General features: G+C 36.5%; 1 protein-coding gene across 3 annotated transcripts in view; it reads right to left on the bottom strand.

Moving 5' to 3' along the window:
- rbms3 (RNA binding motif, single stranded interacting protein) overlaps positions 1-21,645 on the bottom strand; it is a 433,687-nt gene that overhangs the window by 35,812 nt on the left and 376,230 nt on the right. For all 3 annotated transcript variants that reach the window (XM_038277019.1, XM_038277018.1, XM_038277017.1), the window contains 3 exons: positions 17,752-17,795; positions 14,729-14,822; positions 7,901-7,951 (listed from right to left, as the gene is read on the bottom strand). In XM_038277019.1, coding sequence (XP_038132947.1) covers positions 7,901-7,951; positions 14,729-14,822; positions 17,752-17,795 — 189 coding nt within the window. The remainder of the gene's footprint in view (positions 1-7,900; positions 7,952-14,728; positions 14,823-17,751; positions 17,796-21,645) is intronic.

The raw sequence follows: 21,645 nt of genomic DNA, 5'->3' as shown, positions 1-21,645 counted from the left end.
AGCATCCAGAATTTACTCGAAACGAAGTCATTTAGAATGTTTTTAGAGCATAAACAGTAGTGTATAGGATTTCCTGAAAGCGCGCACATGCGCGATCACGACGCTACGGAAGCCGGCAGACCAAACCAGCGCATTCAGCTCGGCAAAGAACTCATGCTCTTCCTCAACACTGAAGTCCTCAGACATTTTTCTGTCGTTGTTTCTTTCTTTGCACAGGTAAACGGCACATTTCTTCTTCTACGCTTGCATTATTGGCAGAGCAGACGCTGAATGCGCACTTTCATCTGGCTTGGTCTGCCGGCTTCCGTAGCGACGTGAGCGCGCATGTGCGCCCCTTCAGAAAATCCTATACACTACTGTTTATGCTCTAAAAACATTCTAAATGACTTCGTTTCGAGTGAATTCTGGATGCTACCCACTCAGGACACTTTGAATACATTGGACGAGCAGTATGGAGGAATATTGACACGTTTTTTGTGGACTTTTATGGACCTTTCTGTCTCGGGCACCATAGACCTCCATTATTTGAATGTCAGCAGACAGCAAGAAGCCTCCCAGATCTCCAGATGCATTTGAGATATCAAAAAAGTACTCCAGGGTGTTGTTCAGTATTGGGGTGAGTAGAAAATGAAGGCTAATCATGTTTTGGGTGTACTATTCCTTTAAAGCTGCAGCCCCTAAATGGACAGGTTGATATTAGCAAAACATTGCACAGTTGCTCTTTTTAAATACTTGGTATTGTTTGATTCCATACGTACACAAACGGATGCTTACGGTTTTTAAGGCTTCCTGCGCAGTTCATGCTATTCGTTAGAAAAAAAGTTCAAATTTCAACCATTTTCTATTTTTTGTAAAAAAAAATATAAATTTCTTTACATGTTTAGTTAACTAAGATAGACTAGTCTCTTCAGGCTGGTTTATAAAACTGGGATTTCAACCGTAAAATAGAACGCACACATTATCTTACTTAAATCTTCCTTTTTGTTGGGTCTGAATCAGTCCTTCGCTCCTTGGTATCAGTAGAACTTAAGTCCATCCAGAGAATATAATGTTTGAAAAAAATGAAAATAAGACAGCCTGACATTTTTAAGCCAGAGGTGGTTAAGCATAAGACTTGCTCCTGTTTCCTGGTATTTCTGAAAAGTATTAGGGTTCCACTAATCTAAGGAGTACTTCTGTGGGTGCAGTTTTCTTGATGCCTTTGGCTATACTTTGGATCTAATGTAAAGATGGATCACTTTTCATTTTCAACCAGAAAGTATACCAAAAAAAGCCTTTTATTTATAGTTCTTAAAGAAAAATTTCATTCAGCGTTTATATTAAATAATCTGATTAAAGCAAAATCAATGATCACAAAATCTGTAATCAGTGCATCGATGTTTAATAAGTCTGCAAAGCCCATCTCACCACCAGATTTATGCTACCTTTGTCAGTCATGTTGCACAAAAAATACCATGGAGGACTTTGTATTCATGGCACTTGATTATTGAAAAAACATTTTTTTTTTTTGCAATTCACCACCCTCAGTGGAGATAAAAACAGGAAACTCTAGAAAGTCTACATCTGGCTGAGAGTTTAAGGGGGGGTCAGGTCAGCTACATAACTTATACAAAACGATGGAAGTTGTATGGCTGTGAGGCAAACTGAGAAGCTTCCTCTGGGTATTGTGTGTGCGTAGCTGCCTGATGGCCTGCTGTGACCAGATTACATGTTCACTGTCCCACAGTGGGAGGGGAAGTGAAATAGCTAGGACCGAGTGGTAAATGGCCCTAGCAGGGAGTCGCATGGCTGGTTGAGCTCTCCTCTACTGAAGGCGTGCAACACCATCAGTGGTGGACTCCAGCATTAATCAGTTTGCTATGTGGTTTAAATCCTCAAGGTGGAATCTAACAAAGCTACTAAAACTCTGAGAAATTATTTTGGATATTTGTTATTTAAATCTTTGCTTTCAGCATCTGAGAGATAATTGGACTTAAGCTTTAAGGAGTCTTGTTGCATCAATAAGAAATAAAAAATTTCCGGCTTTGGGCTCACTTGAAGGTTTCTCTGAACACTACGAGGCACATAAGTGTTCAAAGTAATTTAGATCAGCTTTAACTTATACTACCAGCATTACTTATCATACAATAAAGTCAATGAATTACTTTCAAAAATTATTTATATATTACTGCCTGACAAAGAAAACCAACACCATTAAACTTTTCACAGTTTGTCACTGATTCCATAGTCATTTCACCCCTTGAATATGTTGTATTTTGCTAATCTGTTATTGGAAACTTTTTGGAAGGTATAAAGAGAAGAGACATTTTGTACTGACAATGGAATACTTTGAAGACAAAATCTAACATTTTGTAAAACTGATTATAAGGAATTTATTTAGATTTGAGGAGATTTCAAATTCTTACTTGATGATGATATGAATAAAACAAAGTTAAGCATTACAACTATGAATTGTCTTATTACTGAAAAAGTTTGACTCTGACATATCACTTTCTTTGAAGCCGGGCATACATTGTGCGATTTTTTGAGTCATTGCAAGCAGCTACAGCTTTCACTGTATCTACGGCCTGCAGGGTTTCGTCGTACAGTGTGAGTTCACAGCTCAAGATGTATGTTCTCACCCTGTGCGACCCGACGCTCTGATGCGTTCTAGCTGCTCACACTGTACGTCTAAAAACCCCGTTGGACTCAGCTCCGCAGTGAGATGGTGCTACTCGGAATAGTAGAAGAGGAATATGAAGCTCACTAGAGTACTGCCTTGGCAATTTGTGCAATTTTGTTTGCTGAAAGCCCTAAAAAGAAAAGGCGACGTCGTATTTGTACAGACATGGGTGAGCAAACTTGGCTACTACGGTCTTTCAATTTTAAAGAAAGAACTCCACTTCACTTGCACCCCCGCCATGCTTTTGTGTTTTCATCTGATAGAAGAAGAAGAATCCTTGTTTGTGATTGCCCACAGTGATTTGTTTACAACAGCCGACTGAATTTCAAACATGTTTTATTTTCTCCCGATCTCACGATTCCTGACTGGGAGGTGGTCGTGAGAGGCTCATTGCCCCTTTGTTACCCCCTGTATACTACATGTTGCAAAAAGGCATGATCAGGTTGAAAGTCCGCCCGATCGAAATATTCTCGTACGACTGGAAAGTCATTCGGAAAAGGGAAAAAAATTACAGTGTACAATACAGTGTATGCCCAGCTTAACAGAAAGTTTTGTTGATCCAACTGTAGCTCTGTTAGCAACCCTGATCCTTCTCCACTGACATAAAAGAGAAATCAAGTGAGCAGTAAGAAGTGAGCCCTACACACCAATCCTTCCTTCATGCAGGCTCTTCCATCAGTGCATTTTTCTCTCCACCTCAAATCAAACCTGTTCTAGTTTACACCATGATTCCTACCTTAGCACTCCATCAGAAATACTCTACTGTGTCTAAATGTATGGTGATGTAAACACGTGTGACACTGTGGTCATGTCACTGTGCCTCTGACTGATGCTGCATCCTGGCTATTTGGCCACAGGGATATCCCTTTGGCTGACTGCTCAGTGGCATGGCTTTCACCTGAGAATCTGGGAATGAATCCTGTCCAGGCCCTTCATTGTCTACCTTGCCACTCATGAAAAGCAGTCGGTGTAAAATAATGGCCTGGGTTTGCTAGCTTTGTCAGCAAACCCCATTCAGTTTATAAGAAGAGCCATATTGTAAATGTTAAGTTGTTGGTGAGTTTCTCCTTTTTGCAAATCATAACATAGTCAATCAAGGTAAGCTTTAAAATAAGGTAAATAAAACCATGTTTCACTGCCTGGCAGATAGTATTTGGTGAGTATTTGATTAGAATATTGTTTTTGCAAACATCTATTAAGTAGAAACTGTGAGGAGATACTTCAGTAAAGAGCACTTTATATGTTAATTTTTTGAAAATCTTATTGAATAACTACAATAAAAATGTTAAAATGTTGCCCAGCACAAACTACATTGAATATCATTGAATAGAATAAATGATGGATCCGCAGCCAGAAAACCTTGAAGTCGAATATCCAAGATAAATCTTTACCCGATATCTGAACCACTTTAACTGACAGAGAAGAGAGGGTTTGACTCTGAGCTCTCTAGAGATGACAAAGCTCTTCACCTTATCTTTAATACAGAGCCCTACTGCACTGTTAACAAATAACATTTCATCTGCCTGTATCTGGGATCTTGTTCTTTCAGTCATGATTTATATCTTATGATGGTTAGAACAGAGATGGACAAGTAAATCAAGCGCTTCACCTTTTGACTCAGTAATATCTTTACTCAATTGACCATGTCAAATTCCGTCCTAGCATCCCTTGTGGGAAAAAAAACAGAACAAAAATAAAAACAGGGGTACTTGAAAACAACCACTTAAAGCAAAAGCCTGTCACTGACAGAGGAAACATTTAGCTTAACCTCAGAACAACATTTTTATAGAATTAAAGAGAAATGGAATAAGAGTCAAAAGTGAGGAAACATCCAAAACTTGCATTGGAAGTCCATGCCTCAGGAAAAAAAGACTGCATCCAGTGTTTGAAACTAGCCATAATATTAAGGATATTGAGCTTTAAACTCAAAGAAAGGATACAAGAGTGGTAAATATGCGTTTCCATATAAATAACACTATGTTTAGGGTTTTAACCCATTTAGGTTGTAAGGTACACAAAAAATCAAGGTACTCCTGCTGTATGTAGGTTTATGGTTCATTTATTAAATATCTCTGAATGTTCAAATCCTCCCCTGACATGAAGTGATTGTAATTCAGTTCCAAGACAAAAAATGTTTCGGATTACACAGTCAAAACAAAATCTGTGGAATGACTTGCAGAAGATTAATTGAAAACTGTCCTTTAGATATTTCCCCGGTTTGGAGCATAAACAGAGCAATATCCTATAATTAGCTGCCATTTGATCATCCCTCAGGTGTAGACTGCTGCAGACTGCAACTAAATCTAATTAAAAATATAATATAATTTGCTCATATTTAGTCTTGGACTATTAAGCAATGGGGAAGGATAAACACACTGTTTTTGTTTTCAGATCTAATAAATACAACCACCAAAAGGGAAAAAAAATGCTGGTATAGGAGCAGCTTAGAGGTATCAGAAAGCAACCTAAAACCATGAGCTGCTCCCCTCATCTAATGTCAGGAAAGCCAAAAATCAACAAAAACTGAAGAGTTTTTATGTAAACAATATAAAAACAGATAACCATCCTGTCTCTCATCAATAGTTGAAACTACTTTTATTTTTTTTTTTATTTTTTTATTTTTTTTTTTTATTTTTTTTTATTTTTTTTTTTATTTTTTATTTTTTTTTTTTTTTTTTTACTCCTGCCTGATGCCACCATGATGCAATCTCCCATTTCCAGCTTTATAGTGACCGATTTTAACCACTGTACTATGGCAGAAATGATACTCCTTTGAAAAATTACTATTTAATACTTTACACAATCATGCACAGTCTAGAAGTGAAGCAGAGTGGATTTAAATCAAGTGTAAGAAAGAAATTTGTACTACATTTATTGGCCCTGTGGAGGTTTGAAATTAGCAGTGTGGTCAGTAGCGGCTGGCCAATAGAGGGCACTATGGCAATGTCGCACCCACCCAATGACCCTGATTAGAATTTTAAATTAATATAAAAAATATTATATATATTGATATATATTTTTGGGATGTGCAAGATAGATATCTAATCTTTTTTTTTTTTTTTTTTTTTTTTTTTTTTTTTTACAGTGTCCTGTCTGGCAAGGTGGCAATAAGAATAATTGTCTTGATGCCAAAAGGAGCCCAACAGATTTTACTTTCACAAGTGTAGCGGTATCGCAATTGCCATACCGCTCCACTTGTTTCATGTATATAAATTGCTTTATTATAATTATGCAGGGAGTTTTACAGTTCATATGGACACTGAAACTACTTTTAGAGCGTCTGATCCGATTTAAGCACCTTAGTACCAACAGAGCCCAGTTTAAGTGCCACAGTCTATCAGAGCTCTGTAGCTGACTATGTTCACCCCTTTATGACCACAGTGCACCTACAGTAATGATATCTACCTCCAGAAAGATAATACACCCTGTCACCAAGCTCTGATCAAGTCAAACTGGATTCTTCAACATGGCAGAGAGTTCACTGTACTCTTCTGGGACTGCATTTATCCTGTAGGATCTATAATAAAGTGTATGTACACCCCAAGAGCCAAAAGTTCCATATAAAAAAAATATTACAGATGTTTCAAACCACATTACAGGCAAGTTTCCTTGACACCTGTTTGTTGAATAGTCTACACACAGCTCTACCACATGTTCAGCCCTAAACTGTCCATGCAAAGCAATGCATGAATTTTATAGCGTATTTAAATAAGACAATTAATCACTGTTATTTAAAAGTTACCAATGGCAACCACAAGGAAACCACAAATAAAAGGAAGCAATATTAATGGCAACAGAGTCTGATATGGACTGATCATATTAACAAGGACATGCAAGGCAGCAGAAAGCATAACACCGGGTGATAGCTGGAATATATCAGCTTTATGCATTAATTTACAGAATTATTCTGTTCCTAAAAGTTGCTTCAGACAGAGAGTCAATTAATTTTTCATTATGTTTAACACCTGTGGTAAATTCAAACTGGTAAGAGCAAAAAAACACAGAGTGGTTAACAGCTGTCATTAATGAAACAGAAAATGTCAAAAATCTGGATAAGCGATCCCACTAAGCTATCTAAAAAAATCTTTATGAGCAAAAATGGTCAGATAATCAGCTCATTATACTGTATCTAGATGTTTTCAAAATTCTCAATAGATATGTGCATTATCTTTAACCATTAGTAAACCATAAGGCAGTGTTCTTTTTTTGCCCACATTAAAAACTCTATTTATAACTATAACTTTTAGATATTGACCAACTCATATATATACACAACATACTTTTATTTCCTTTAGTTTAACTCATCCAGTCATCCTTCCTTATTTTGAACAGTGGAGTAATGTGACCCACCTCCTGGAGATAGATGCTGTGGATCCGGCAGGTTGGTCTCTCCAACACTAAACCCTTTTCAGCACATGGATGGTATTCTGATCAGCCACTAAACCAGTCAAGACATCTTGGTCTTGAAAACACATTCCCTCCTGATTTTCCATTTTTAACTTTCTTAAGCAAGGCAACATCCATCCTGCACTATTATGTACTGTTGGCAGCACTATTAAAATGTTTGCAGCAATCAGTGTGTACCACTCAACCCATTGATCATTGGAGAGAGGAAGGTGCACTTTGATTAAGGATTTAAGCCGCTAAGGTGTTTATAAATCTATTTAAAAAGACCTGAGCGGTCATCTTGCATACTTATGGTTCACCAGTGTGAGCACAAATTAATATGCGATATTGGATGCATAGAATGACATAATTATGAGAGTATTATCTCTAAAAAGTGAAATGGGAGGACTTCCATCCTCACCTCATGGTCTATGTTAGTGTTTCCCTCTTTCCCAGAGTTGTCATTAGGGACTGCACATTTTCACGCCAAGTTTGCTTTTTAAAGTTCATAACCTACATGTAGAAAATGGTGAATGCCATTTAAGGCCCCATTTTGTCCGTACGCACGCTTGGTAAATCAGACAATGACATAGATTTGAGATTAACATCTCTGAACTTTTTTCCTACATAGTTCTAAACCTGTCCACAAAGAATTAAATAAAAATTAGATATAAACTAGCAAAAGCAAAGTTTACATATTAAAAAGCCACGGATAAGTGGGCATAAGAGTATATTATTTGTTCTGGCTATTCAAAACAACACTGAATAAAAAAACATAAAGCAGATTTCAAACAGAAGCTGGTCTGCAATTAAAGGGCGGCTTCAGCATGGAGAACGTTGGAGCACACTTACTGTTGGTTGCATAACATATTGTTGATGAGGCATCCATGACGTACTCTGGACCTGAGGAAAAACAGATAAAATGTGTAATGACGTTAACAGTGTACATTTTTACGACATTTGGACCGAAATGAAGTCCAACATAAACAAATAAAAGCTGCCTACGTTTTTGCAGTATGTTCAAATAACGTTCCGGTCTGAAGACTTTAAAACTTCTGCACTGGTTTTAATGCACCAAAGTGGCTTAGATTCCCACAGATTGAGTTAGGCCAAAGAATTACTGAAAGAATTTAAACGTCTGGAGGTGGCAAATTTCCCTCTTGCTTTGACAAAACTGCCAAAAGTTTGACTGGTGCATAAAATGGAGAGTTCATTCCTTTTTAGCATTATATTACTCTCCAAATAAATGGTGCTGCAAGAGAAGGTAAAAGGTCTTCCAAGGACACACTTTCAAATAAAAACAAGGAACAAAACATTAATTTTTATTTTAGATTATTACTGTTTAAGAGAAAACACTTTCCAAGAAATAAGAGAGTAAGAGCTAATTTACAAAAAATAAAAACATTGTTGATATAGCAACAATGGAGACAATTTTTATGAAAATGGAAACATAGACGATGTACAAACGGAACTTTGTTTTATATAAAGGAGAGAAGAACTCGACAGCTTGTGGCTGACAAACACACAGACCGGCCACAGATCCTGGTAAAACGATTGGATTAAACAAAGACAAACATGGAATAATCTGCTATAAGAGCAATCAATCCTCTAAGCCAACACAAATGCATGATTTGGATCCACACCTAAACACGGCTGATATACGAAAAGCACGCAGCCAAGTCGGCTTGTTTACACACAGCATTGTTTGTTCTCTGCAGCTGAACAGGACAGCAGTTTGACACATAAAACGCTTATTTGATCACTTCTCTTAAGCATTTTCTAACTAAGAAACTGCATTACAACCACAACAAGGTTTTCTGTGCCATTTGTTTGTCTTTAAACAAGATTATAGAAAAACTACAAGGACAGAATTGTGTGCAACTAAATGAAGAATCTATTCGACCTTTTGTTCTGAACTGAACCACTTCCTTTAAAACTGAGACAGAGTGCAGGCCCTGGCAGGGGAAGAACATTCCTGCTTCTCTGTTAGTTTAAGAGATAAAGGGACCAACGTCTTGAGACTTAGACTTTTAAGACTGAAGGCTTTGGTTTTTTGGCTGTACAAGATCAAAGAGTACAAGGAAATAATGAGAGATGTGGTTTAGATCTCTGTTTGTTAATTAAATTGGTAGTCGTAAAATGTAAGGGATAGCCCTTCTAAAGCTGACTTAGATCTTCAGAGAAAGCAAAAAGCAATTAGCAAGAAGAACACACAGCTGCGCTAATCTAATTGAACTGCAAAACAGTCAAAAATAAAGTTAAAATACCCAATTATCCCAAAGACACTTAATGAAAATCAACATTTCACTTTGCCTTGCAGACGTCTGTGATGCACACATTCTTAAAAAATTCCTTTCTTTGTTTTCCTTAACAATATTTATGAAAATACAAAGCAGGGTTGATTACTAAAAATCCTTTCCATTTCTCTATTATTTAAGTATAAGAAAAAGACAGTCCTATCATTGTTTCTACTGTATTGCATTATACATTTGCATCATTGTCAAGTACACCGGTAAATTTTATTAGAATAGGCAATCTATTAAAACATTAACTGGATTCTGCCTACTGTACTAGAGCACAGTAATGAAGAATAGAAACATGTTGTGATGAGCATTTTCACTTAAGGGCTAGTATTGGGATATTTTGAAAACAGGAACCATAAAAATCTTTAAAAATGAAACATCAATATTTACAGTTGGTCTTTATGACTTTATTTTGAGCCTTCTTTTTTTTATATAAAGGCACATAGTAATTTTCAAACAATTTTCTGAAAAAAATAAAAGATTTCTGAGCCATATATCTGTAAAAGACAACAACTACTTCCATAAATGGAAACTGATTTTATGATGTAATCTTTCTAAGAACGAAGTACCACTGCCAATAATGTTAAATGAATTATGGATTTTCTTTCTTAACAAAAGAGATCATTCTTATAGCCATACTGTATGCCAGTTCTATGTGTGCAGTGCAGAAAATTATAGAATGACAAATCTTACTTTTCTATGGAGGAAAAGTAGGTGTGCTGTGTGAACATAAACAGATACAAAGATTGGATCAACTACCACACAGAGCTGCTCTTTAAGCACAGTTTTTTTTTTGCCTCAGGATTATGAAATATTTGGAATTCAGTATTTATTGGTAATATAACAAATCCATAATCCCACACACATCCTGCATATCTTTTTATAAATATCGGTAAAAGCAGAGCCCTGCGATGGACTGGCGACCTGTCCAGGGTGTACTCCAACTCTCACCCGTAGACAGCTGGAGAAAGGCACCAGCACCCCTTGCGACCCCGCTTGGGATAGGCGTGATAGAAAATGGATGGATGGTAATAGCAGATCCTTTATTTTTTCTCTCTGTTTAGGCCAAATTAACTACAGACTGTGCAGTATTCAGTATTTTGATCATCAATTTAAACACGTCTATCATAACCTTGAAATGATGTTTTAGGATTAATTTTCAAAATGCTTTTGAAAAACAAACTGTAGATGGACTTGTGGCAATTACACAAGAAGATAGTATGAAGGGACTTAGTCTCAAACTTGCAGGGTAATTACAAAAATGTTCCACTTCATAAAGATTTGGTTCATTATATAACAAAAGAAAATATAGTATGTGCTTGAAAATAAGCTGTAAGCTACCCAGCAGGTAGCTCTGTAAATGTGAGCTGTATCCTATGGTAAATTACAGTGGTTCATCAGCTTTGTTTGGTTCACACTGGGGTCAAGCTACCAAGGTTAACCTACAAACAAAAGACCCATGTTTGCAGGCTGAGCAGAGCTTGTTTGTTCTGTAATAATGCCTAAACAGGTAGATTATCCAAGAAACAAACTCTAGTCTAACTTGGGTGAATTCAACAACTCTGTGTTAAACTGCTTATGGCCTCCCAGTGCCAAGACAGACAGTATGCTAAGAATAACATCCAGTCATACAAATTACTGTAGGGTGGTTAAAGCAGACAGTAACACACTGGCAATTATGTGAAGGAACGTAACTTTAAGCTGATTCCATTCATTGCCACAGTTAAGAAAACATCACAATCCTCTGTTTTGCATTGCAATTTTTCTCACCAACACTCATCCACTATAGAAATCTATAGGCACACAGTCATACCACTTGGTGCTTTTAAATTCCTGGATTAGATGCTTGTCTGTTCGGTATTTCAGCCTTGCATCTTACTGTACATAAAACTTTTGACTATCTTGGATAAATGGCAACGTAAGTATTTTACCCTGTGAATTCACATTCAAGCTGCAGACTTTCCCATCATCATCATCATCATCATCATCATCATCATCATCATCATCATCATCATCATCATCATCATCATCATCATCATCATCATCATCATCATCATCATCTTCATCATCATCATTATCATCATCATCATCTTTGTGTTTTACTTTGATGCCCAAGTTTTTAGCTCACTGTTTGTATTTTATTGACCGACGCTTGAATGCTTTACCATTTTTTATATAAATATACATTTTTCTTTTTTGGACATTCTAAGCTATACGCATAAACATAGCTGAAAACTAATTATATCTCAGTTGTGTTCGGGTGCATAATCGTAAGAGACTATGCTTATGAAGAATGATTAAATTAGGGAACCTTCATAATATTATGCACAAAAATATGGTTCTAAATTACAGCTATTTAGGGGCACCATCATAAACCCTGAATAAGTGAATGGCAAAATGTGCTCAACCTTAGAAAGCTTCCTACCCCTGGCTGAACTTCACAGCTTGTTTTACAAGTTAAAAGAGCCAATAAGGCAAAAAGCCGGTCAGCCGGGTGTTCAGAAAATGGTTAGCCAGTTGGCGGCCCATCCAACCAGTCACACGTAAAGCCAAACAGTCTGCCAGTTAGCTAGTTAGTGAGGCAGCCAGCTCCACTCTCAAACAGCCAGCCACATATTTAGTCAGCCAGTGAAGCGGCCTGCAGAGCCATTGATGGAAAGCAGGCCACGGCTGACTGGCGACACTACAGCTGAAATCTTGGTAGTGATCTGGTCTGGACCGGCTCCTGTCATGTGTATCATCAAAGCGTTTCTTCCAGCACACAAAGCCAATCATTATTGAAGCCCACAGAAGGCAGTTTTATAAGAACACTAGAGCCTAGCTGTTGGAGCTGTATGGGCCATTTGCTGATTTGATAAATGCTTCTGAATATAAAACCCTCAAAAGAAACATAAAAGAGGGAATTGCACATGCCATAACATCTATGCACCTGGATATTTCATTACAAAAGGTAATACTTTTCATCATAAAATGAAATTATTTCCCTTTGTTTGCCATGCTGCGTATAAATGCACGCATTGTCTGCTCTCTTCTCTACTCGCTATGTCTCTTTGTACTCAAGCAGAAGATGAAGGACTCACCTTCCCGCCGTGCCTGGCTGAAGGGCAATATTACAAGAAGCGGTGGCAAAGCTGGCCGATATTGAAAGTGTGAGGATTAATATTCCTCAAAAGCCTGGCCATTGTTTTTGATAAATCAATTTGGGAAGCCTTCTGAGAGCGGATTAGAGACGTGCCATGGCCCACTTTCCCCCCTTTCTCTCCCCCTACACTGCAGGTACTGGACCAGAGTTTTAATCAGTCCCGCATCAAAGACGGGCACGGCAACCTTCAAGAACACTTCTCCTCTGCCCACCCACCAAGCCGCTGCCATCGCTGCCACCTGAGCTATCCTCCGTCCTTTCCCAAGTTATCTACCTCTGAAATGCTCCCACCTCTCTTTTTATCTCCTGCATTCTGCTCTGTGTGTCCATGCATACCAAATACAGCTGATGTTAAATGATAGTGTCAGAGCAAGAACGCATGGCGTCAGGTCTTCTTGATGTTTAGATTTAGCAAAGGTTGTTGCATGAAATGTGCAACGACAGAAAATGCTTGATGCTCCCATCATATTAAAGCATCAATTTTTAAATTCCTGTTCTGTTATATTGCTTTAGTGTACAAATGCAGCTATGAGGAATGTTGAAAAATTACTCAAAGCAGAAAAAAGTCAAACGGAAAATTAAAAAAAAGCAGCAGCAGCTGAGAGATCAATGGGATGGTTTTTGCTCTGGTTCCTTACAGGATTTATATCTAACTTTTATCTTTATCTATTTGATGTGAACAGTGCATACATGTATGTGTAGTCACAAGGTATAAACATATGAATACGATTGTTCATGATGTTAAGTGTTAAATCTAAAAATATGATTATTTAAATTTAAAACAGGGGCAATGAAAAAACAACCTAAGTCATGTTCATGCTGCTCCTGCATGACTTTCCACAAAAGCACATTTTGTGCAGGCCACAAATGTCGATATGTCCCCTCCAGGGCAAACTTTCAAACCTATTTTCACAACCATAATTTTGTTAGAGTTTCATGACAGAAAAAATGTTTTTATGTCTCCATTTGTTCTGCAGGAATGAACTCAAGGTCATTTGGGTTAAAATGGGATGTAAAATTGGAAACAGAAGTGAAATTAATAGGGGTTAAGATCTAATGTATTTCCAGACAATAATATATGATTGAATTAAATGCAATTTAAAGTGATTTTTTTTTTCCCTTTTACAATGCAAATTATATTAACACACATTGACATATGTACTTGTAAATTATTTGGTTTATTTAGAGGTATGAATCAGAAAAATACATGTTTAGATATGAAACAGGCAAACCACCTTATTGATCTGGAACAGCTTAGGCTGCAATAACGGATTGTTGACAAGTATCTTTTAGTCTTGGGATAGTATTGATATTATTTTTAATTAGCAAAGATAATGTATTTCTTGCGTAACTCAAAGTCTTCCTCTTACTGACAAATCATTGACAAATCCTCTCAAACATGAGCAAACAGGTATTTTAGATCACACCAAGGAAAAACTTAGGAATTGATCAAGAAAGAGTATTTCACAGCGAAGGAAAAAAAAAAACAACTTTTTGGATTTGGTTATTTATTTCCTGCATCATACACTAAGCTTTGTTTGTATGGTTCCAGATTGCATGTTTTTTAACAAAACACATGTTTTTTTTTTGCAAAAAAAAACAAGGAAAAAATTGAATCTGTTCTATTGTGTTGTTTATGGTGCTAGAAGCTATATAATCAAGTAAGTTCTTAATCTTTGCTTTTTTTGCTTTCTGAAGGCTTTCTTTAGGCTTAGAGAACTTCTTGAGCTCCTGCTAATTCTTAGATTTTAGTGTGGAGAAGGGTATTCTTTAGTCCATAGTTGTAAAATGGAATTAGTGTAAATTTAATTTTTTTTTATTTTTTTTTAATTTCCCGTTTTCACTTTAATATTTGGGAATGCATCTAATTTTAAATAATAAGGAGTTTAATTCCTGATTATATTAATCATTCCATGAAAATGTTTGTAGTTCTTGCATTTCCTTTATTATTATCAATAATTAGTGGCTTACACAGTTTATGAAGGACTCACATCAAAATATGAAGGTAAAGTCCCAGCGATTGATGTCTAAGTTCTTTTGTGATCCCTTCTCAGCATGTTCTTAAAATTCAGTTTCACACATGAAACAGATGTTATCAGCTACAGCTGGGACGGTGAAGACATAACCAGAGAAGATGAGTGGACCTCAAGCTGTTTTGTAGCTAATTTCTTTTATAACATCTCCTTATACAAAGAAAACTATATAATGCATGCAGGCAGCGACACTATGACCTACCTGATATGTGGAAACAGGGGAAGCAGCGATGAAGGGCGTGATGGAGGTCTGTGCGATCATGCGGTTGGTAGCGATGCTGTAAGGCGAGTAGAAACTGAGAAAAGAGAACAAAAGAAGCCAAAATGAAAAGATTTATACAGGAAAAGTTCTACAGTTACATAATGTAAATATAAAATAATCATTTGATTACAGTAATACACTATTAAAAAATTATATTTCAATTACTCCAGAATAATGAACATTTAAAAAGGCCCATGAAATAATGCAAAGATTATGCAACTTTTAGGTAAGCTCACATGACATGACCTACAGTAGTAGCCATTCAAAATTTCCCCACTTTCCTTGAATGGTCCTTGGCTAGTCCCCTACAGTTCTTTTGAAGCATCCAAAATATTCTTTCTGTCATGATTTGTGGGCCGTAAGATCTAAAGAGAAGCGTTATCTCGTGGTCAGACCCTGTAATTCAGTAAAAGGGTGGAGTCAGTAAAAAAATATGCACGCCCCTGAGAAGGCCAGTGGCTGGAAGTTGGAGGGGATTTTGTTGCCATTTGTCTGGCTTGTGACTGGGAAGGGCCATTTTGAACGGCTGCGAATATATACATTTTTCAATGTTTACATCTAAATAAAGCGAAATTTGCATTCTTAAGAAGGGACATCTTCTTTTAAGTCCTATTTTTTAAACTTAATGTTACAAAAAGTCTGTAATCAACCATATTAACCTGCCTTAGCCCAACATTTCTGCATTACATTGGGCGTTGTTCAAACATTTTTCTCACCTGAATTTATAAGGTCTCATTGCAGCACTTCACTTACTTTGAGGCATGGATTATTTCTAGAAAAGTACAACCTCCTAATTAAACTATTTTCAGCTATTCAATTGTTGTTGTGTTCCTTTGTTTTTGGGAGTAAACCTTTGCTAGTCTCAGAAATAGAGCGCAATCTTACTTCAGAATACGTTGGATAATAGTTTATTTAATGGCTGCAAGGTGTCAGGTAAATTGGCTTAAATTGGTGTTAAAGTTAAAATAAAACTTAACTTTAGAACTTTAAATACAACTAAAAATTTAATTTATAAAAATAAGAAATGTCATTAAACAATGATTTAAATAATTTATCAAAAGGACCACACATCTGACAACCTGGTGTACTAATATGCACTATTTTTTTATGTGTGATGGGACAAGTGAGGTGTAATATATTTATGTAGATGTAATTATATTTTTGTGTATAATAAAAAACAATAAAGTGAATTAGCTGTTTTAGAATTTTATATTTTTCTGTATTGAAAGCCCACAGATTGCTTTCAATGCAGCAAAAAAAAAAAAGCTTGTCATGCAGTTTAACAAAAATCAAAATGACTTTTCAATAGAACTAAACAGCGTTTACCATAATCCAGAAAAAAGTAAATAAAACAAGGTAAAGAGCTACATGGGATCAGCCAGTTGTCAGTCAGTACTGAGATGATGTGAGGGGCTTCTTTAGGTAAGGCATACATCTAACTGACCAATCCTAAGTCTTTGTTCCTGCACATATTGAGTGAATTACAAGAACATGTATCCTTGAGGCTCTGCGCCATCATCTCTCCTGTCAGTTGGTGCTTCAGGGATGTTGAACACCCACCCACATTGCAATTGAGTCAATCAGCATCAGGCCCATCACTTACACCTCTATCTCAGCTCCCTTTAGCTAATCTGCATCAACTGTGCCTATCTCAGCTCCCTGTTTATGAGAAGTTTCTTTGACTGACTACATGCTGCGTTAGATTACAGGTAATGTAACAGCATTTACAATACACAAAAAGTATTTAGAGTACTTCTTTAAAGAAGCTAATATAATTTCTAATGATGTCCTTATGTTAGTCCCAAAACTGCTAGTAATTGTTTTAAAGGTTAGTCACTTGTAAACAACATGACTTTAAGCAGTTAATGGAATAGAAACAATTTCACTCATGGATTTTTGTAGTATATCTCAAGCAAGGCCAAAGATTGAGATATACTCTATGGAGATATACTTGAGATATACTCATGGACTAGGCTTCATGTTTACTCTGCTGTTTCCTGTTTTTCTAGTTTTCCTATTTTTTAAGTATATTATGCATTCTGAAAGTCAGTACATCCATCCATCCATCCATCCGTCCGTCCGTCCGTCCGTCCGTCCGTCCGTCCGTCACAGGGCAACACAGAGACACACGGAGATGCAACACCATGCACAAACTCACACCTAAGGACAATTTAGAGCTGCCAATTAACATAGCAGTCATGTTTTTAGACCGTGGGAGGAAGTCGAAGTACCTTGAGAGTACCCACACTCTGCTCCATTCCATTCTATTCTATTGTGGATAAGTACTCTATATTTACTCATTTTAAATACAGTTGAACAGTACTGCATCTGTCTGAAAATAAATGCATTTCTCTTCTGAATAAATGCCAGCTAAAATGTCTAAAAATGTAATCATTACTATTCTAGGTTCTCAGAATTGTATCCATGGGATTACAAATCTGCTGAGCTCCATCAGACAGAGCGTTTACATTGCAGGCTGTGTAAAGAGAGTGATGCTGTCTGTGTAGGCCGCTGGTTGAGACTGACTTGTGGTTGCTGGGGTGTAAGTGGTTTAGGAAGTGGGAGTGAGGAGTTTCCTGTTAATGACTGAGGTCAGGGATAGATAGAGGGGTGGTGGGCTCAGCATGCGCCTTCCTGTCTCAGAGGAACAGGGAAAAATAAAATATGTCGCTCAGGTCATTTATTTTCAGATCACCATTAATTTATTACATAAAGATGTAGAGAACACATGAGGACAAACAAGCACACACACAGAAAAGCTCCCTCAGCTTCCACTCTCTGCCCCACATTTCTCATCCAACCCCACCAGTGAAAGCCAATACTTAGAGTCTGTATAGATTTCCTTAATCAAACTGTAACAAACTGCAGACACTACATTAATCTTTATGTATGACAGTGGTATTGACTCTTTCTATGAGCCACGAGGTGAGTGCATTAGTTGGTGCCAAAGATAAAGTTCTTACCCATTCTGCATTGCAGCAGGATCGTATGTTAACGCCATGCCAGTCTGAAAGAGAAAAAAAACAAAACAGACATAATGTCAGACTAATCCTTAATAAAGATAACTGTGTGCTAAAACAGAATAAAAAGAACAAAGACAAAATAATTAGCCAACACCAAAAAGGAGAAACATCAAATTCAAACTTAACCCTTTTGGTTACTGCAGAAATAATAGCATTTCTGACTTTGATATCCTGACTTTGAGTGTTTAAACCATAACAAAATCAAAGTCTTTAGTAAAAAACAGTGTTTGTTAAAGCAGATAAATAAACTTAAAATGCACTTTTCTGACACCAACGAGTAATAGGAAAGAGATGGCAGACTATGACTGCCTGTTAAGGTAAAAGGAAATACCTCTAAAATAAATTTCAACCCTGAGAGGCTCACACAGAGAAAAGCTGCAATTACAAAAGTACTATTCTCTTTATTTATACAGGTATTACAGTCCAGCTGACCGAGAGGACTTGTTGACTCTCTGCAATCTCTCACACCAAGAATGCATGTAGTGACAGTGGAGAGAAAAACTCCTTTTTAGAAGGAACAAACCTCCATCAGAACCAGTCAGCCTCAGCTGACTGGGGTTCAAGGAGACAGAAGCAGATGAAGACATAAAGGAAATAAATTCTTTGGCGCTAGGGTCCCAGCAGAAGACTGTGAATCAACACACGCTTGGATGAGTAACCTAGAAAAGGATTAGAGTAGTCTTCCCCAGGACACTGGTGGTAGAATATGTCAGAGGGAGAGTCGGACGGAGAATGATGGAAGAGATGGGGTGGAGGTGGGTGAAAGTTTGCTTGCGTGCGGGAGAGAGAAGCTAGGTCAAGAGCTGAGCGAAGAGGATCATGAAAGACAATTGGCTCCAGAGAAGGAGCAGCCCCCCCGAGTTGATTGGCTGGAGTTGAACGAAGGACATCGCAGGTGGTTCAGGTGAAGCTGATAAGAGCCTTTCCGATTTAAATTTTCACTTAAGCTTCAAACGTCAATGGTATAGAACATGACAGTTATCAAAATGAAAGAAATGAATAGATTATTGTGACATAAATATATAATTTAATAAGTGATACACAAATATCTAATGTGACAATAAAAATTGTAAAACAACTGAATGTTAGTAAAATTACCTAAAATATGAAAAACAAATGCATTTTATTTGAAATCGTATCCAATATTAGAAATTATTGTTTAGGCATATTATCAAATTTCATCAGTTTTTATCAAAAAATATAACTGTTTGTATTTATGTATTATTTTATCAAGTTAATATCTATCTCATAATTATTTTTGTATTTTAAATTTGAGCACTTTAGCATTGCATACAATGGAAAGTGGGGTTGCTTATTGGAAATGCTAAAGAAAAAAAGCTGCAAATTGTTCTTCTTCCAAAGATCCTTCGTGAAAGAAAGTACATGCATTTTTTAAGTAAATAAAGTAGGATAATGTATTTCTCCTCAGCATAAAAAAATAGCCTCTTTTAAAAAAACTTTTTGCACCAGGATTTTCAACAAATGGAATGTTGGGTTTAAAGAAGGAACAAAATGCTGCAAGAACAAAAAACACTGAGTTCATACCCAGGCTCTGACAATTAGCTCTGTGAAAGACAATATAGAAAGTTGCTTTGAGCAGAAATGAATTTCATGCAACTGTTGTCAGTCCACGATATCTAATGACATCCAATGGCTATTATTAGAATAAAAAGTGACATATCTAAATATTTAGCTACAACGGGTACTTGTTCTTGTTTGTATAAATGGCTATATGCTTTATTTAACCGTAGTTGTAAGCAGATGTGCAGGTTCTAGTTATTATAACGTAAGCTGATGACATTTCTGATGACATTTGGTGTGATACAGAGCAGGGATTGCAAAATCTTCTACTGCTTCTACTTCTACTACTAAATACTGCCTCCCCATCTTCTTTTTTTTTTTTTTTTACAGCATATACTTTTGTCTCAAGCAACCATTCAGCACAATTTCAGATTTTGCTCACTAAAGGGAGCTTCCAAATCCATAGGAAGAATTGAAAATGAAATAAATAAAAATAAGTCACAGAGAATATAATTCACAGGTCAACAAGTGACTAATTTGAGCTTTCTAAGGATTTTATTGATTACAAGCAAACATAAAAACAACATCTCAAAAATATTTCTAAAACAGTTGCAAAAATCAATAGCAATTCTTTTTAAGTTCAGGCTTTACATATCACACAAAAAAACAAATCTACTGTTTTTAAAATCTAATATTATAAACTAACTAACTAACTAACTAACTAACTAACTAACTAACTAACTAACTAACTAACTAACTATTTCCTTAGACTGACTCAATTTAAACTATACTATAACCTATACATATAACAGGTATATTCAGTCCATCAAGTTACTCTTCTGCAACTTTTCCCAGCATTATCAGAAAGCCTCACTTTATTTCTTTTGCTTTGCTATTTTATAAACATGTCTTATACTTTAAAAAAGTTGGTTAATACAAAATTTCATGAGCTGCAAGTTCAAACACCTGAGAAGGAAAAGCTGTAAAACTGATAATATGAACCCTACATCACAGTCTTGTAAGAAAGCATCAGGATTGTTACTTTCTAAGCGTTAATGCAGACCTGGGTGAGCTGTTTGATATCAGCCTTTCAGATATGTGCAGAACATCCTTGGAAAAAGCTGTCAATAGCTGCCAATGTCACGTAGTTCATTTGAAGCTCCACATTTATTACTTTAAAATTCAGCTTCTTTATGTCGAAAATAAATTAAATCCAACTTAAATCAACCCGTTTGAAATGGAAAAAAACGGACAACTCCCAAAGTTAAGGTGAGACTAAACTGAAAGATTGAAAAAGTGAATTAGTATCGAAGACAGTCTTTTTCTACTTCAATCAAATACATTTATGCCTTTTTGAATAGGATAAAATGAAGGAATGCCTTTTAAAAGTAAAAGTGAGAGTGAAACTGGGTATGTAGGGGTGTGTGTGGGGTGGGTGTATGACTGAGGGCATCCTAGAGTCCAGGAGAGGAACCTGTGCTGCAATCCTTCATCTGCATTCTTGAAGGTTCCCTCCCAGAGGAGAGCTAATCCGATTTCTTTTAACAGAAGGCTGCTGAGGATTGCAGATTTCATCAGAACACACACACACACTTTTTTGAGCCTCTTCTCCTTCACTTTGTGCTTACTACTTCTTTTTTCTTTAAAATCTTGTTTTCTACTTGTTTAACTCTTCATCCCTCACTCTCTTCATCTCCCAATCCCCCCTCCCCTTTTCCTGTGCCTTGTTTTGCCCTTGTTCTTCCTTTGGACTACATGAACACATAGTTGAGGGAATAGTGGCCAAGAAGAGCTTAGGAATTAGTGAGTGCAGGACCAACCCTTCACCAAACGGCAAAACACAACCTAGAGTAGACTGGATGGAAAATAATTTTCTAACAGAAAACGGAGTGTGAAATCATGTGTTCTTTTTCTTAAAAAAGCCTATTTTGAAAAAAAAAATGCTGGAGCTTAATGTTGAAATGATGTTTTGATAAAATATTTCCTTCAGACCTTTTAAGCAACCATTTTAACTTCCATTTGCAGGTGAATTTCAACCATGGAGTAATTCCTACTCTAGCTTTCTAGAATATTTGTACTCACTGATACTTTTCCCCATTTTCAAACCACAAATCTTTGCACATTTCAGTGAATATACTGCAGACCAGTGGTCACCAACCTTTTTACAGTTGAGGGCTAATTCAGGGGTACTGAGTCACAGGAAGGGCTACCAATACTGACCTATGAATTGCAAGGGTCAAAGTTCACCTAAACTTCATACATCATAAACATATCTTTATCGTTTCTTTAAATTTATTATTTTCTTTTAGACAT

Source organism: Cyprinodon tularosa, unplaced genomic scaffold (genome assembly GCF_016077235.1).
Source record: "Cyprinodon tularosa strain WSP-4 unplaced genomic scaffold, ASM1607723v1 ctg13, whole genome shotgun sequence".
In the NCBI taxonomy this organism is placed as follows: domain Eukaryota; kingdom Metazoa; phylum Chordata; class Actinopteri; order Cyprinodontiformes; family Cyprinodontidae; genus Cyprinodon; species Cyprinodon tularosa.
This window is presented reverse-complemented; position numbering and strand designations above follow the sequence as displayed.